Here is an 18,681-nt window from a genome sequence, read left to right on the forward strand (position 1 = left end):
TTGAAATTGTGAAAGGGTGGTGACTAGAGTTGAAGGAGAGACAACAGTTCTGAGCAAGTAGTAGAGGTCATTCCTCACATCACCATTCACAATCGTTGTCAAAAAGAAAAGGTCCTGAATGAAACAAAGATCAGAAAAGAAAACTAGGCTACAGTTGAGATTGGTAGCCAATTTCTTGACTGAAATCATATTAAAATTAAATGAAAGGACACATAAAACCTCTTTGAGGCAAATTGAAGATATGAGATGGACAGTGCCAGTGTGTGTGACAGGAACATTAGTCCCATTTGACAATTTAATAGAATGAGATGCATGTGTAGTAATGGTAGTGAGCAAGGAGGTGCAGCAGACCATATGGTCTATTGCACCTGAATCTATGATCCAAGGGATATCTTTGGATGGAAGAGTGTTGTGTATGAAGGTGGATAAACAACAAGAGATACCACAGAGATGGGAACTCGAAGTAAGGGGAAGATTGGACTGAATTCGATTTGCAAAAGGCTGAACAACAGTGGACGACTCTCTTGGCTAAAGTAAAGCCATCAATTGCTGGTATTGAAACTTAGTTAAACCCACTCGACCATCATTGAGCTCCTCAAGGTCAGAAGCATGAGGCAAAGTGGATTGAGTAGCAAAGACTGCAGAACCTTGAGATTTATTGAAGAGTTTGTGTCCTAGTGGATAGCCATTCAACTTGTAACATTTCTCCATTGTGTGACCAGTCAAATGGCAATGTGAGCATACAGGGGCCTCATCATTATCAACCTTAAAACAAGTTTCAAAAGAATGTCATGTTATTTTGCAATGGATGCAGTAGGCTCTTTCTTTTTTGGGGTTGGTTCTGGATTGAGATGGGTATTTGGCAGTGGGTGGAAATGGTCTTTTAATGGCCAATGCCATGGAGTTAGGGGATAGGGTATTAGAGAGGAGTTGATGGTGGCGTTCTTATTGTTGGATAAGGGAAAAAAATTTGGTAATAGAAGGTAATGGATCTAAAAGCATGAATTGTTGGAGTGAGTTGAGGAAGAATCATCGTCCAGTACTGGTTCCTCCATGAATTGTTGCTCTCAGGCTCTCGATACCATGTAAGATTATAGAAAAGAAGAAAGGAGGGAAGAGAGCATGATGCACAACGGACTGGAGAATGTACTGTGTATTCCTCATGTAATGGAAGCACGACACAGAGACCCCTATGTATACACACTGTCTAACAAACTAATTGAAATGCTATACTAAAAATAGAAGCCAGCTAATAAATGAAAATATATCTACCAAAGAAGGAAAAAATAATAATTAAAATATAAGGAAATAGAAATCATCCTTTTTCAACTAAACGACTTGCAGCTGCTTTAGGAGGGAGACGACTTGCAGCTTGATTATTCTCAGTGTGTAATGGGCCATGCATGCATTCTCTGTTTTATTTTTAACTCTTTCCAATATCGTAGCCTTTTAAAAAATGAAGTGCAACTAATGGAGGAATTTTAAATAAGTCACGTCCGATCATATTGATTGATAATAACGTATTTTAAAAATTAAAATATTTTTTTTATATATCGGTTTAAATTAGAAAGCAGTACTTGAACTATATATATATATATATATAACACGATGAGATCGATCGATGGATCGATGTGACTGAATATGAATTAAGTATTGAGTACAATTAATATTATCTCAATAAAAAGGGTTTTGGGTCTCTCTTTTCTCGACGAAGGACAAAGCTAGATTAAATTCGAATTTAAAGTAGTCTCAATCATGCACATGAGTTGTATTAATCTTATAATCGAATTAATTGTAAGTTTCTTATACAAAATATAGTCGTTTTCGTCGTAAATATTTAATTACGAAGGAAGGGTACCTTTTCTTCTAATAAGTTTTTCGTTCACATGACGGGAATCAGCTCCCTCACTTACTTTTGTTTCAATCAGATCAGATCGAGATTCCAAGTATGCAGTATTTTGCACGTGTTGTTATTATTATTAAAGACTAAAGTAGGCTACTCTTGGCTTGTATGCATGCACGATCCAGTAATATTTATTAGGATATACCACCATGAGCAGATCCCCATCAATCCTTTCAATTCAATTGTTCTTATATATAAAGTACTTGAGAATTATCCATTAATAATTAATTTATAACCTCGCAAACCCAGAATGAATTAATTAAACAGAATATATATTTTCTTTGAATCTGAATCATGTCTCATGTGAATCAGAATATTTCATTTTCCTTCAAATTTCAGGAAAAAAAAAAAAAAAAAACATGCAGTCTGAGGCTTTCCAAATTATACTTGATCATCTGATGATCTGGCCTCCCAAGAAAACCTTTATTTAATTATTAGTCACCTTTCACTAACATAGAAAACCCAAAAAAAGAAAACATGCACGAACATTTCACAAATTTTATGCTCTTTTAAGTGGTCCCATGCAGCCACTTCCAAACCATAAAAAACACATCGTCCCAACCATATTTATTTCACGAACACAAATGCAAAACATTCCTAGAAAATAAAATAATTCCCCAGATTCTCAAGATGTTGTTGATGATATGTGTGTATATATATATATATATAAATGCTCTCCATACTTCTCATGATTTATAGTCCGATCATCATGTAATCACTTGGCTGACTTCCAAAGGGTTGACCAGTTTGGAAGTTTCTGATCTATATACTCCGCTATTCTGGGCTTTTGCTTGAAGCCAGAGGGGCTGATGATCTAGAAGCTAGGGCAAAACATTATGAAAGCAAACTGCAAGAACACATGACCTAGGAATAACTGAATATATAATTTATAATCACGAGTCACGAAGAAACCGAATCTGGTATTTCTTTATTTTCTTGATCTCTTGCATGCGGCCTGCCTTAAAATGTATGTTTAAGGAATCCTATGTGCATGGTTCTAATTTGAATATCATTACAAAATAAAAAATTACATTTTATATAGAATTGTAGTCTGTATTTCTTTGAGAATTAAATGTTTTTTTTTTTTTTTAAAAAGACAAGATCGATAGAGTCATATACATGATCATATTAACAATTATATATTTGGATGAAAAAAAAAATAATAGAAGTTTCAACGATAATTTTTACTTGTAAATCTGCATGAAAGGCATATTCTTCGTACAGTGGATATAATAATTTAATAAAAGTTATTTTTTTAAAATATTACTTAATACTGTTCCAGCAGCTTAGAGGTCATATGTCACGTCGACGTGCCTTGCAACCTATTCAACCTTTCAATTCATCAAGTAGGTATGGTGGGTGGGCACCGATCAAGGAGATCTCAAATAGGAGCATTCTCCTCGAAGTCAAAACACTCTACGTGTTTGTTATCCAGCAATAGAGCTAGGCTACGTAGCTCCACCCACCCTCACCAAATTTTATTTTCTTATAATACGAGATAAACGTTCAAAAATATTTTAAATATAAAATGATTACATAAATATATATACTTTGATATAATATATAAAATTATAAAATAAATAACAAATCTAATATCGTAAAAAATAATTGTGACAACAATTCAAATTGCTACAACCAAAACTAATTTATACCAATTGGTCACGACATTATATGAAAAATAATTATTTATAATGAATTATTCGTGACAAAAATAATAATTTATTATTATAAAAATATTCTTATTTTAATAAAAAAATCATTTTTATCCCAATTAACTGAATATATATAAGATTTTTTTTATATATAATACGAAGAAGATGCATTAATTGACTCCGTTGAAAACTGAGAACTTCGACACGTGACAAATCCATAATATATAACTATATACATGTTGGCTTGGATCCCGATGCACGAAGCCAGTGGTGTACTGTCACTATTAAAATTGCAAGTGATAGGAAGCGATCAAGTGTACTGTGAAATTCTTGATGGTAGGTCAAACAAAATATAAGCTTTATCATTATTTATTTTTATATAGTTTTATTTAATATAATATGTGATACCAATCCCGAGAATGCAGGATAAGGATAAATTATGTAATATAATAAAGAGAAAATCTCAGAAACATCCGTCAGGTATATTTTTCTTATAATGAAGCATACCTTATTGCGGAAAATCTTGAGACTTTCCCCTCTCTCGTTTTCTCCCTCCTCTTACGATTCTCTCTTTTGACTTCTCTGAATTTTCTGTGTAGATGTTAAAGTGAGTTGAGTTGAATTGTAATAATAAAATATTATTAAAATATTATTTTTTAATATTATTATTATTTTAAAATTTAAAAAAGTTGAATTATTTATTATATTTTATATTGAAATTTGAAAAAATTATAATGATAAATTAAGATAAGTTGAGATAAATTTAATAACCAAACGCACCCTATTCTCCCACCCGATTCTTCCCCTCTTCTGCTATTCCTCTCCCTGATTTCAACTCTCTTTTTTCGTTCTACTCTTCCGTTCCTACCAATCTCATATTGTGGCTAGCTGGAATGCATTTATGCTCTTGGGAGACTTTCTGATAATAAATTTCTGACGGTACGGAGTGATCTTTGTTTTCCTCCTCCCTTAGTTCATTGCTTCTTTCACTTCTTTTATGCTTCTTTTTAATTTCTTTAAGGTGTGTTACATTAACCTGGTATTGGTATGAATTTTTCGTGTTTGGTCTCTCTCAGTGGTAAAAGGGTTTCTTTGGAAACAGAAATTAGAATTTTTTTGTCTTTCTTTGCACGGAGGTTTCGAAATCAGAATCTTTCTTTGCAATGGGTGGTTTCGAAATCAAAAATTTCTCATTTACCAAATAAAATTTATCTAACGAGAGAGAGAGAGCTACAAACTAACCTCAAATTCTTTGGAAGCTACAAATCTCAAAGGCCAACTAGGGGGTTTCGAAGGGACGGTGGGAGATAGGAGAGGAGGTCGACAGGACAATTTTTTCCAGAAAGAGGCAAGGGAGGACGCCGGCGGGGGTAGGGGGATGAGTATAGAGAAGATAAAACTGGAGAAGAGAGGAGTTGTGGTCTCGCGCACATTTTGAAAAGTTTTGATCTGCTATATGCTGCTTTATTCACGATATTACTGAAATTCATGCGTGGCATGTTGTTATTCGCTGGTGTAAAAAACCACTTGACACCCGACCAGCTCCAAGTGCTTCTCTATAATAAATCATGTCCATTTCAATGTTTTTGGTTTTTATCACAACTTGCTGTACCCTACATATTTTCCGAGTGATTTGTGCTGAATGTAATTTATAAGCGATAGTGAGTATACTTCTATGAACTTCTCAATTATTTTAATATTAAATATTATGGATGATAATATATGACATGATCTGTTCATCCAATACGAACGAACACGACAAGATAAAAGTAGCTTAAAATTTAGACTTAACAAATTCAGGTCAAAACGGATTGACCCGTTAAGACACGATTGCTTAACGAGTTAATCCGTTTTGACCCGTTAAGAAAATCAAAATTACAATTATACCCTTATACCTACAAATAAAATTGTTGAGATTTTAATTTTGATATTTTTATTGTTTGGATTGTAATTTTAGACTTATAGTTAGTTATATTTTTTTTATATAGATATTGTGATTTTAACATTTATATAAAATTATACTAAACTTAAATAGGTTAAACGAGTTAATTTCATATATGTTTAACTCATTTACATAAACGAGTCAAAATGGGTTGACACGACACGACCCTTTATGTTAATGGGTCGTGTTAGAGTTTGAGATTGTAACACGATAAACTTAACGAGTTGGATTAGAGTTGACTCATATAATATAATATGCATGTCTTGACACGACACGAATACCATCCGTTAACACAATTTGACACCTATAATATTAATTGAGTTGATTTTATATAGTTACATAAGATATAATGTGAGTGAATTAAGGACTAATTATTAATGCGTTCAGAGAATATGATAGGGACACAATCATAAATGGGTTAATACTTCCTCAGGAATGCAAAGTCACGATATGGGTATAATCCTACGGTAAAAAAGTGATAGATTTGTTCTAAAACTTTATTTTCAACAAAAATAAAAAAATCTAATATATTATATCAAAACATTGAAGTTTATAATTTTTTTTATGAGATTTTTTTTATAAATTCGAACTCAATATTTTTTTTTATTAAATGTTGAGTTCCGATGCATCATCTTTATCTTTTTCCGATTGACTCATTTCTCTCTTATCATCTTTTTTTTTTTTTAAAAAAAAAAAGAGATTTGTCTTGTTTTACAATTTTTTTCTTTGGATGTGGGGTGGAAAGTTGAAACTCAAATTTGTTGATGTCCACCAAACCCAGCGTTGACATCAACATGCATGACCCTCCCATGCTCGATCGGCCACCTACATGCATGACACCAAAACCACGAGCCACATGCATGGTGTTTAGCATGTTCCCGGATCTCAGATTTATCCCATCAGTTGCGGTCCTCGCACAAAAAAATAAAAAATAAATAAATATTAATCCTCCAGGTCTTATGATTTTGTCACGAGCTACTTCCTCTCGGTGCTAATTCTTATACCAAGATCATGGGAGTGAAGAGCAGAGCTCTTTCAAGAATTTTAACTCACATTTTCATTATGCGTTCTAAATATTCATGTGATCTTATCAGATATTTTGTGATACTTTTATTAAATTGAAAAATACTTTAATCATAAAGAAATTTTGTAGAAGTAAATTCATATGATTTGATATGCATGATATATTAATTTATAAAGTTATTTTTATTGTACAGTACATTTAATGTATCATATGAAGTCAATTTATTGATTTATTTTTATTGAATCTTTTAGTGACAAAGAACTATATATATATGATATTATTTATTAAAAAAATAAGTAATGCTAAGTTTAGAGAGGTTTTATAAAATAAATTATAATTATGGTGACCATACATATATACGTGCAACCTATTGAAGAATCTTTACGGGGGCCTTTGAAACGTTATGGGAGTCTATATATCAAGTACGAGCTATAGAGGGTAGGTTTGGATGATAAACTCATTTCAACTTATTATTACAATTTTTTCAAATTTTAATACAAAATATAATAAATAATTTAATTTTTTCAAATTTTAAAATAATAATAATATTAAAAATAATATTCTAACAATATTTTATCATTTCAAATCAATTCAATTTAACTCAATTCAATATTTAAATGCAGACTAAAGCTATCTCAAGACGACTAGACTTGCTTACATCTCTTGTTTCAAGTCCCCGGTGAATCCTTTTCCATTCTCGCGTTTCAATATTTTTTTTCTTGGTGTGTTTTTAACTTTTTTTACACCGTATTTTCACAATATAAGCTATGATTGTAGGCCCCATCTCACCATTTGAAGGAAAAAATTTTATTACAGCCTATTATGTACTGCAGCCGCGCACATCATGTGTTGAGTTTTAAAATAAAAAAAAAAAAAAAAAAAAAATCTCACATGAAGTATGCAGAAAGAGTATAACTGATGAACAGAATATCTCTCATTTGAATCATGAACTGGATTTCCAATTTATTTTTATTCATAGATGTTCATGGAAAAAATTAAAAAAACAAAGGTATTCATGGATCGAGAGAGAGAGAGAGAGACAGCAAAGACGAAACAGCGTTTATGTATCTGGATTCTGAACTCAGGAAAATTATTTTAAAAAAAAAAAAGCGAGACAGTAAGCGATAGCGTGTAGGTCGCCACGAGGGTTCCTTCCAACTCTCACAGGCTCACACCTCAGTTACAGTGAAGTCTGGATCATCAATTTATCTCAACTTATTATTATAATTTTTTTAAATTTTAATATAAAATATAATAAATAATTTAATTTTTTTCAAATTTTAAAATAATAATAATATTAAAAAATAATATTCTAATAATATTTTATCAACTCAACTCAATTCAACTCAACTCACTCACTTCAACGTAAAAAAAAAAAAAAAAAAACTCATCTCGTGATGGACTCGTGCACCCATGTGCAGCAGTAGCACTTTGGTTCTCACTAAACGGCACAGCGAGCAGAGCAATACTATATAAGAAGCGGCACCCACATTCGGGCTCAACATCTCATCTTCCCCTTCGCACCTCGCCGGGGCCTTCAAACCACACCATTGGAGAAGGAAAAACAAAACCATTACCACCCCCCGAGAAACAGTTCTCAAAGTGAAGTAGAACTTCATACAGGAACTGGGTTGCGTTTAAATTAGAGTTCTGACTGACATTTTCTAGATATTTTTTGTTTTGAGTTCCGGCATTGTTTTTTAAAGTTGATACTCTGAAGGAGAGAGAGCCAGGAATTGTGATCTCTGATGGCCGAGATCGGATTAGAATGGTGGGGTTCGAGGTTGATTAAAGTAGTTTTGATTAGTTTTCTCCTTATGGCTTCGTTGTTTGTTTCGGCAAAAGGAAGCTTGGAGCAAGAAGCTTCAAGTTACGGTGAGAAAGAAAAGGTCGAGTCTGATTACATTACGAAAGTATTGAGCTTTTTATGGCAACCGAGCCGATTGGGTTATACGCATGTTTGGCCGGTGAGTCCAACTTAATTCTATTGTCTTACAATGTCTATACTGTTGTGTAGGATTACATGTGCTTCTTTATTGACGACAGGTTTTTTCATGATTCTTGAATAGCATGTGTTTCTCGATTGAATGATTGTACAAGTCGAGTTGACTTCGTTTCCTCTACCCTCTTTCTCATTTTTGGAAAACCAAACTGACTATAGATTTCAAAAGTTAAATCTTTCTTTCAGTATGTTTTCTCCCAACATGGTGAACAACGAATATTGTTTTTGTAAGTTCTGTTTGGGTGTAACACAATGCTGTACTACTAATTACCCTTTTCTTCTCTAAAAATGTTTTTTCCCCTTGCAATTTGTTGATAGTATGCCAATTAAACGGTGAAAACATTGGAAGTATTAATTACGAGAGATTGGGTTCTCAGGAACTGGAATTTGGCTGGAAAATTGTTGTTGGTACCATAATAGGATTCTTTGGGGCAGCTTTTGGAACCGTGGGAGGAGTTGGTGGGGGTGGCATTTTTGTTCCTATGCTCACCCTTATTATTGGGTTTGATCAGAAATCATCCACAGCAATATCAAAATGTAAGTACTATCCCTCGTAGGTGTTTCTTCTCCTTTTCGATTATTGCTGTCACTGAAAAGCTGTTAAGAAGCCTTACGTTACGCCAATGCAAAGTTGGGAGATAGTTGGATATTGAACTAAAACTGTCTAGAAATTGAACTTGTATCAATTATCCCTGCAGCCATCTATCAGAGTTTTTACAAAATTCTATCTTGGAATGTTTAAGTCGCATCAATTTCCAAGTTGTCTACTGCTTGAATATCAACGCACTGGAATTTTTTGGGCCCGTTTTGACTAATTCTCCACATAAGCTTTCTGATCCAAGGAATCAGTTTGTTCTTTATACTTTCTAATTTTGTTTCTCCCAGTTTGTTTTTGAATAATACTGATTCTTTGAATTTTGAAATGGGGCATTGGACTGTCAGAGCCATGTGCGTTTGATATAGTTTTTCCTCTCCTTCATTTGTGTATTCGGCACTTCTTATTTGGATAAGTAAATCTGGACAGCTTTTTGTCTAATTTACTTTTCACCACCTGAGGGCAATTTTCTATGTATTGGTTTGTTTGGTCAGGTATGATCATGGGTGGAGCTGCCGCAACTGTTTTCTACAATTTAAAGCAAAGACACCCTACGCTTGATCTTCCTGTCATTGACTATGACCTTGCACTTCTGTTTCAACCAATGTTGGTGTTAGGGATCAGTATTGGAGTTGCTTTCAATGTGATTTTTGCTGACTGGATGATCACAGTCTTGCTAATTCTAACCTTCCTAGGTATCTATTTTCTGAATTACTCTCTGAATGTTTTTCTTGGATAACTTCCCTTATCCGTTCATGATTATCTGCAGTCACTTCAATTAAGGCATACCTAAGGGGTATTGAAACGTGGAAAAAGGAAACCATACTCAAAAAGGTAGCTCAAGCTCTGCTCATAATATAGGTTGAATTGAACTTCTTTATGCTTCAACAGTCAACTTATTACTTGTTCCTCGTTTTTCCAGGAGGCTGCTAGATTCTCGCAATCAAATGGTGAGTTGATCTCGCATTTTCTCTTTGGCATGAAAAAGGTATATCTTGGGTTTCTCAAAGAATTCTTGATCAGGTAACGGTGTTGAAGAGGGTGAATACAAACCTCTACCTGAAGGCCCAGGCAATGGAACTCATTCAGAGGCTAAAGAATCTGAAAAGTCAAAGGTAAGAATAAATGGTTAACGCTTCCTTGACTCATAGTTTCATGACTGATCTCTGTAACCTTCCCAGGTCTCCATTATTGAGAACATTTACTGGAAGGAAGTTGGAATTCTTTCAGCTGTATGGATTATTATCCTTGTACTGGAAATTGCTAAGGTTTTTCTTTTTTCCCAGCTATATCCGTACTTTCTTTTCCGAGCCTATACTTGGTTAGTTTTTCTTTGGTTTGAGCATCAAAGAGCTAGATTGATGTGTTTTTTCATGTGTTGGAAACAGAACTACACGACAACTTGCTCAGTGTCATACTGGGTGCTAAACCTATTGCAGGTACCTTCCACCACTTAATAAGGATATAATCAAATGTATAGATCCTTTTCTCTTTTTTGTTTATACTATTTTCAGCATTGGGAATGAATATAGCCTCGTGGTTGGGAGTTGGAACCAAGCATTCATAATAGAGCTATGAGCTTGATGCTAAGATTCTTGAAATCTGTCACCTGAAGCATCTTAGTGGTTTTGTCATTTCTTGTCATTCAGATTCCAGTGGCCGTTGGAGCATCTTCATATGAAGCTGTTAAGCTATACAAAGGGCAGAGAGTGATTGCATCAAACGGAGAAGCAGGCACAAATTGGAAGGTGCACCAGCTGGTTCTTTGTTGTGCAGGTGGCCTTCTAGCTGGTATAGTTGGTGGGTTGCTTGGTCTTGGTGGAGGATTCATTTTGGGTCCACTTTTTCTGGAGCTGGGAATCCCTCCTCAGGTGCACATGGTGCTTTCATTCAAGTATAAAAAATATTTATATTTTTTTTAAAATCTATAACATTTATGTTAGGCAGTACTTTGTATTTCTTTGTACAGTTAAATTTTAATAGCCTCAAGAAAACGGGTAATGAAGGAAGCACTGCATCTTATTTCAGAAGAAACTTCATAGGAGTTATTCAGTGATTTGATGATAACATTTAATCCAGCAGCCACCTTTCTGGTTCCACATTTGAGAAAGGGCATTCAAAATAACTGAAATTTATTTTCTAAGCCATTGATAAAATATTCTCACTTAAATTCGATTTCCCCTTGATGATTTCACAGCTTGAGTTTACTGAACTTAATATCTTTCAGGTGTCAAGTGCCACAGCTACCTTTGCCATGACATTTTCCTCGTCCATGTCTGTCGTAGAATATTACCTTCTGAAACGTTTCCCTGTTCCTTACGGTAAGTAAAGTTGAGTACAACAACACAAAAAATATAATTAGATCACCAAAGGAGGTTAATTCCTTTTTTCTTATTATTTTCAGACACAAGTGATCATTTTGTCTGATATTTCTTGCAGCTCTGTACTTTATTGCTGTTTCAACAATTGCTGCTGTTATAGGGCAGTATGTGGTAAGAAGGGTGATCACTATACTCGGGAGAGCATCTTTGATCATCTTCATTCTGGCTACCACAATTTTTGTCAGTGCTATATCACTGGGTATGTGTCATTTTGGAACATATGTGCATATACTTATTGCAGCTTTCTTAAAATAGTGAAATCATGAATAATATTGATCTAAGTATGGTTCAGCCGGCATATGGGTTTGAACTTCTTCTTCACAAGTAGTGAGCACTTTTGTTTCTTTCTAAACAGGTGGGGTGGGCATAGCAAACGTGATTGAAGATATTAAGGACAAAGCGTATATGGGATTTGAAAACATCTGCACATATGATGCATAATCTTGGAAGTTTTTCCCCTGACTTTCCGAGTCTCCGAGTTTTAGGCAACACTTGATTCTCTCTGAGCTTCGAAATTCTTCGTGGTTAGGAACAGATATGAGTAATAAATGGAGCTAAAGTGAAGCTCCATTTTTCTGCATTGTTTTTTATGACTGTTTCAGGATTGTTGGACAGATGGTGCTTACCATTTTTGCACCTGCTGATCAGGTTTTAAAATTAGTCCAAAGATACATTAATATTTTCCATATAAAGGTTCATTCTTCTCTCGACACAATTACTATAATCTTATTCTCATAGTTAGAATTGCTCTGGATCTGACCTAGTAGTGAATGCCATCTTTTGAGAGGAAGACTTGACTGCTAACATTTCTCTTACAGCATTCATGATTCAATTCTGTTTGATTCAATTGCATGCAGAACTGCTTCTACATGTACACGATTTGTGCAAATCTCATTCTTGTGTTTGACATGTTCCGGTGCTTAGCCTGTTTATCTTAAGTTCCAACGTATAGTAGGTGGGTGTTGCAAGCATAAAGTAGGCTGATTTTTAAACTGAGGTCCTCTCCAATTCTCTTTCTGAATTAGATGGTTCAATTTACAGAGAAATAGACATATCATGTTAATAGTACAAAATCTAATATAACCCATGTGCATTCCCAAAAGAGTGCGTCTTTGTAAGGCAAGATATTGTGTTTCTATCTTCAAGTTGGATTATCCAATCTTGCAATGAATCGGAGAATAATGCAGTCCAGGTGTGTGCTCGTATGCCAAATGAACCAATAGAAATAAGAATACAAAAATGACGATGTGATTGAAAATCCATCTCTCTTAGAAAACAAAACCCAAGCAAAATGCTTTATACAATCATTACGTATTTAATGCATCATCTTTTTTAATAAGTTCTCTGCTTTCGAGAAGTTATGTGTAGTAGCCTAAAGTACTGGTCAGTGTGTAACCAAGTGGTCAAAGGATTAGCTTAGAATGAGTTGTAAACACAAACATTTCTAGATTTGATACCGCACTAGAAGTTTCCCTACAGCATACGACAACACTCATCCAGCATATTCTCGAGAGATTATACTATAGATGATCATGCCACTTTCCTTATTTAATCAAAGAAATCAAAGATTCAGGACACTGAAAGCACTTTTTGAGGTTTTCAGACAACTTATCATGAGGGGGGCTGGTGCCTAAACACTTGAAAAAAGTTCAATTGTCTGTCTTACAGAACAATTTCAGCACCAGTTTAGTGGGTGCAGAAAGGGGCACCATTTAGCACAAGAATGAAGCCTATATTTTGTTATGTTCTGATGATCTATTTGTCACCTCAGGGACCAAAGAATTTGGTTTCTAAGTATGAGAAGTTAGAAGCTAAGTAGCTATCTCCAGAAAGATCGAGATTGAAAAGGCCAATGGAAAAACTTTGAAGACTTAAGTTTAATATATACATAGGCTTTCAAATCCCAAGTACTCCTTGTGTTCAATCTTTTCAACCATGCGTGCAATGCCAACCCCACCTGTTTGGAAGGTACAGATGCGCTCATTAATGATATTTACAAGAAAAATAATGAAATAAAGCGATCTTATTGAAATCGATAAACAGAAGTGCAAGCAGGACATGCATATTTGCCCCTGGCATACCTAGTGATATTGCACTCACAAAAATTGTAGCAGCCAGAATGAAGATGATTAACGACGCTCTACCTAATACGGCAATCACCTTTGTTACCACGTGTTGTCCAACAAGAGCAGCAATGATCGCCACGACACAAAAGTAGATAGCTGCAAGGTATAAATACAAAAGTTAAAAGTCAAATTATGTTGATCTTTGAAAATATTTCTTTTAAGCTAAGATCTATATTGTACTCAAGGTGCTCAACATGGCTTACCATAAGGAACTGGGAAGCGTTTTAGAAGGTAGTATTCAACGACAGACAGGGATGAGGAAAATGCCATGGCGAATGTGGCTGTGGCACTTGACACCTTGATAAAAAGTCTAAACAAGTCAGTCCATGATTCATGAATGACAAACTATCTCCACTTAAAGTTTTGCTACTTACAAGCATGTGTGTAAACACACACCACTTGCCACCATAGTTATAAAGAAAATCAAAACACTAATATATATATATATATTTTTTATATTAGAGGATGTGAAAGGGTCCACATCAATGATATGTTGGCTGCATCAATAAATATAATTCCCTATAGATTTTTTCAGTTGTAAAATAGTATGGGGCTACATAGAAAAGTTATCTAAATGTCTTGTTAAGAGTGGTGAAACAGGCCAACCCATGTTATTAGGACAAGTAAACAAACTTATGGCATCACCTATGTCACTATAGGTTTAGGAGAAGCACAAAATGCACCTGAGGAGGGATTCCCATCTCCAGAAAAAGTGGACCCAAAACGAATCCTCCACCAAGACCTAGCAACCCACCAACTATACCAGCTACAATGCCACCTGCACAATAAAAAACCAGCTGGTGCACCCTCCAATTTGTGCTTGCTTCTCCCTTGGATGCAATCACTCTTCGCCCTCTGTACAGGCTAACAGACTCATATAAAGACACTCCAGCAGCCACAGGGATCTTAAAGACAAGCAGGGAAAATAATCAGCCTGTTGCTTAAGAACCAGATTTCAAGAATTTTAGGGTCAAGCCCATGGTTAATCTGTCATTGCTTTGCCTCGAATCTAAACTAGGGTCTAGGAGGCTGGGATTTTATACCCAAGATAGCAACCTAAAGAGGGAAAATGATGTAACAAGACATTTGTTCTCTTATCCAAGTCACAGAAGGTACCTGCAACAGGTTTAATACCCAATATGCTGCTGAACAAGTTTCTGTGTAATTCTGTCTCCAACGAATAGGTATCCATTAGTCGGATGGTAAAGGCTTAAAGCAGAAGAAAACTCCAACATATAGCCTTTTTATGATGAAAAGTAACACATAGCAGCTGAAAACCTTGGCAATCTGCAATGCAAGGATTATGGCCCAGACTGCAACAAGAATTCCTAGTTCCCTCCAGTAAACATTCTCAAGGACAGAGACCTAGGAAGGTTACAGAAGTGAGTCCCGAAAAATCACAAGTCTTGGAAGTAATTGCTTCGTATTCTTACCCTTGATCTTTTAGAGTCCTTCGTTTCTTCTGCACGAGAGCCATCAGTTGGCCTTTCGGGTAGTGGTCTGGGTTCGACCTCTTCATTAGCAATACCTGATCAAAGGGGATATCAGCCGGGCAATAGATTTTTATGATGGCCAAGATAGATTTCAAGCACCAAAGAGGAAAAGGAAAAAAAAAAAAATTCAGATCAACTCACCATTTGATTGCAAGCGTTGAGCGGCCTCCTGTAAAACAAAAAACTATTAATAATTGAGGACGAACTAAATAAATATAGAAAAACTACATAATCTTAAGTATGCACAAAATTTAGACCACCTTTTTAGCTACTGTTTCCTTTTTCCACGTTTCAACACCTTTGAGGAATGCCTTAGTTGACATAACTGCAGGTCACCAGGATCAAATCAGCGAAGTTGTCCATGAAGAGAGAGAGAGAGAGAGAGGAAAAAAAAAGTGGAGAAAAGACTGCTATTCAAAACAACTGTTACCTAGGAAGATAATAATTAACAAGACCGTGATCATCCACTCAGCAAAAATCACATTGAAAGTAACTCCAATACTGATTCCCAGTACCAGCATTGGTTGAAATAGAAGTGCCAGGTCATAGTCAATGACTGGCAGCTCAAGGGTAGGATGCCTTTGCCTTAAATTGTAGAAAACAGTTGCACATGCTCCACCCATGATCATACCTGACCAAATAAACAAGAGCGCAAGGAAATTGTTGCAGGTTCTTCAATAGAACAGGGAATGGTAAGTTAGAGAAACAACCTTTTGTTCATGAACTACCCAGTGATTAAGAAAGAATATAACATTTACCAAATGGAAGCAACTCTCAGATTAGCAGCCCCTACTTTAAGAATGAAATGGATATGATACAAAACTTAAGCGGGGATAAACAAATCCAAAAAGTATAAGCTGCTGCATTATGTCAGAAACGCTTATGTAGACCATTACTGTCTTGAATGAACTCGTGTAGCTTTGGCCTTGAGGGGATTCCTAACTCAGATATCATTTCTTACTTCTAACATTCGTTCTTGTGTTCCAAATGCTAACTATAAATTAGAACTCAATAAAAGGAGTAGAGCTTCTTATTTCTAAATAGCTTTTCAGGACCGCAATAAATGCACAAGGCATGAAAAACTAGCGATGAGAACACTTACATTTTGACATAGCCGTCGATGATTTCTGATCAAACCCAATAATCAGGGTCAACATTGGAACAAAAATTCCACCCCCACCAACTCCTCCCACGCTCCCAAAAGCTGCCCCTAAGAACCCAATTATTGTACCCACCGCAATTTTCCAGCCAAATTTCATTTCCTGTCCCAATTTCTAAAGCTGTAAGCACAATTTTCCAACATGTTCAAGAAACAATGTCCATGTTTAATATCGCCAGAAAAGAGCATTTTAGCAAACAACGGTCTATAGAGTTAAATTTTCGTAGGAGATTTTGATGCAAAATGTGAAAAAAGAAGAAGAAAAGAGACCTTATAATCTTTGATTCTGGTGGATATTTTTTTCAACTTCGTAAATTAGTTTGCAGACGAGATAACAATAATTATCAGAAAAAAATACGTTCAGCTTCCCTTGCAAATAAGCAGAGCAGGGTAAAAACTAAAAGCATCAAATACCCTATAATCCAGTGCACAAATACTAAATTATGAAATAGATAGACTAACCGGCCAAACATGCTCATGACCAAATCGACCAGTCTGCGCTTGGGAGTTTGATATTCTCGTTAAATAACGAGATTCAACCACTTCATTCACTTTCTGATCTAATATTTCTTTTCCCCAAAAATGAACCGAGACCATGACAAGAAAAGCAATCGCAACCACTCCAATCAGTCTTGATCCCCATCTTTCTGAGTCAGTCCCAGCCATCATATATATCAGTTCCTTCTTACTCTCCCTCAAAACATTAAACTTTTTATATACAGCTTTTCTCCACTTGCAGCACAGTTAAAGCACAAGACCGAGAAAGTGAAAGCACGCCAAGTAGCTAGTCTGTCTGACTCAACTAGTTAAAACAGAGTGACCATATTCACCATGAATTTCCATTGAAAACTGAAGAGTTTACACTGCTGATACAATTAGTAACGCAGCAAGTTCCTTGAAACAGTAGGAGCGAATTTCCTCATTCAGTCGCTTATCTCTCCTGTATCCATCATGTACTTCAACGTCGCTGGAAGTTTTCTAGGCTCAGTAGTCGAAGAAAAGCCCTTCAAGAATCAAGATTGAGGAAAGCAGCTACTGCTACTTTCGCAGTTTTTCTAAAAGCAGGCTCACATGACTTTACCTGTTTGGCCGTTTACATGGATTTCCGGAGACGACACGCGAACCTGGTGTAGTAAGTCAAACGACACAAACCCCTCCGTGAGAGAATGAAGGGTCTCTGTTTTATTGTTGCAGCCATTTTCTTTACGATTATGGATTTGCTTTTAGAGGTGACGGTGATTTTGATTCGACGTGTTTGCCTCAGAAATGATAGAGCAAACGTGAAAAAGTAAATAAATAAGAGATTTATATAAAATAAATTATTTTTTTAATAATAAATTTTATTTTTTTAATAAAAAAAGTGCATAATATTTATTTGGAGAGTCGGAAGAGTTTGTAACATTCGTGCCTTTTCTTAAAAAAATAAAAAAAATTAGGCAAATTTAATATCTACGTAGACAAAATCACATTTTAATAATAAATTTTATTATTTTTCAAATAAAACGTGCCAGTTGAAATATCATAATATCCAAAAGGAGCATGCTAAAATAATATTTATATTTATTTTTTAAATACTTTTAAATCTCTTCGAATATTTAATAAAAAAATTATAAATTTATTAAAAAAATATTTTCTTAAACATTAAGTAAAAAAAAATACAATGGATAACCTTTCTTGATGGGTTTTTTTAGGTAAGAGTAGCATTTTCCTATCTAAAATAGTACTGTATATACGAATATTTTTACCTTGTTATTATTACATTCTGACATGTAATACTGATAATGAAAGTACTGATATAACCCTACTGTATGAGTAAGAAAAACTGAACACGTAAAATGCAATGTAATATTATTCAACATCTATCATTATTCTTTGAAAAATGCTATTCCCACGTAAAGTTTCGTTTCTACCGAATTGCATTTTATTTATTTTTTAACTTAATGATTAAAAAATACTTTTAAATAAATTTGTGATTTTTTTTATAAATAATTCTACATACAACTGTGAGATATATAAACGTCGAGTAATTGTTTTGAGAAAAAGTGAAAGTTATTATTAAAAAATTAATTCTTTTCATATAAGTCTCATATTTTATTATTTTTTTAAAACGATTACAATTGTAAATATATTTTTTTATTTTTAAAAAATATTTAAATACTTTATAAAAATGTTTGAAAAAAAGTATTAAAAAAATAAATAAAAATCCTGATCGATGAGATCCGCTGCGGACATAGCGTCCTTATTCTTTTTACTTATCATGCACTATTCAAGTGTTTTTATTTTGTGCAATTTTTTCGTGTACGTAGCACGGTTCAAGCCATGAATATGGAACAATTTCAATCTAGTTTTTTTTTTTAAATATAAAAAATAAAAATAAAAAACTCTTCTTAGTAGTCGGTCGGTA

The 18,681-nt window shown here is 34.5% G+C and overlaps 2 protein-coding genes across 5 annotated transcripts; one reads left to right on the forward strand and one right to left on the reverse strand.

Moving 5' to 3' along the window:
* The first annotated feature begins 7,907 nt into the window (after positions 1-7,907).
* Positions 7,908-12,191, forward strand: LOC121247746 (sulfite exporter TauE/SafE family protein 3-like). Its single transcript, XM_041146174.1, has 12 exons — positions 7,908-8,488; positions 8,901-9,060; positions 9,613-9,813; positions 9,888-9,952; positions 10,041-10,068; positions 10,142-10,233; positions 10,300-10,386; positions 10,507-10,557; positions 10,768-10,989; positions 11,346-11,439; positions 11,558-11,698; positions 11,855-12,191. The coding sequence occupies exons 1-12, from the start codon at positions 8,270-8,272 to the stop codon at positions 11,938-11,940; spliced, it is 1,446 nt and encodes a 481-aa protein (XP_041002108.1). The 5' UTR covers positions 7,908-8,269; the 3' UTR covers positions 11,941-12,191.
* A 922-nt stretch (positions 12,192-13,113) lies between these two features.
* On the reverse strand, positions 13,114-17,505 carry LOC121247747 (sulfite exporter TauE/SafE family protein 3-like). 4 transcript variants are annotated; one of them, XM_041146175.1, is made up of 13 exons: positions 17,359-17,505; positions 16,740-17,244; positions 16,221-16,380; positions 15,549-15,749; positions 15,379-15,443; positions 15,260-15,287; positions 15,059-15,153; positions 14,904-14,990; positions 14,742-14,792; positions 14,309-14,530; positions 13,829-13,922; positions 13,581-13,721; positions 13,114-13,456 (listed from the first exon to the last, which is right to left on the reverse strand). In XM_041146175.1, the coding sequence occupies exons 2-13, from the start codon at positions 16,944-16,946 to the stop codon at positions 13,377-13,379; spliced, it is 1,431 nt and encodes a 476-aa protein (XP_041002109.1). In that variant the 5' UTR covers positions 16,947-17,244; positions 17,359-17,505; the 3' UTR covers positions 13,114-13,376. The 4 variants fall into 4 exon arrangements, 3 of the variants coding, with proteins under 3 accessions (XP_041002109.1, XP_041002110.1, XP_041002111.1); XM_041146176.1 differs by having other exon boundaries at positions 16,740-17,491; XR_005937278.1 differs by lacking the exon at positions 13,829-13,922 and having other exon boundaries at positions 16,740-17,492.
* Positions 17,506-18,681: the final 1,176 nt, after the last annotated feature.

The sequence above is a fragment of the Juglans microcarpa x Juglans regia genome, chromosome 1S, assembly GCF_004785595.1.
Source record: "Juglans microcarpa x Juglans regia isolate MS1-56 chromosome 1S, Jm3101_v1.0, whole genome shotgun sequence".
NCBI classification, from domain to species: domain Eukaryota; kingdom Viridiplantae; phylum Streptophyta; class Magnoliopsida; order Fagales; family Juglandaceae; genus Juglans; species Juglans microcarpa x Juglans regia.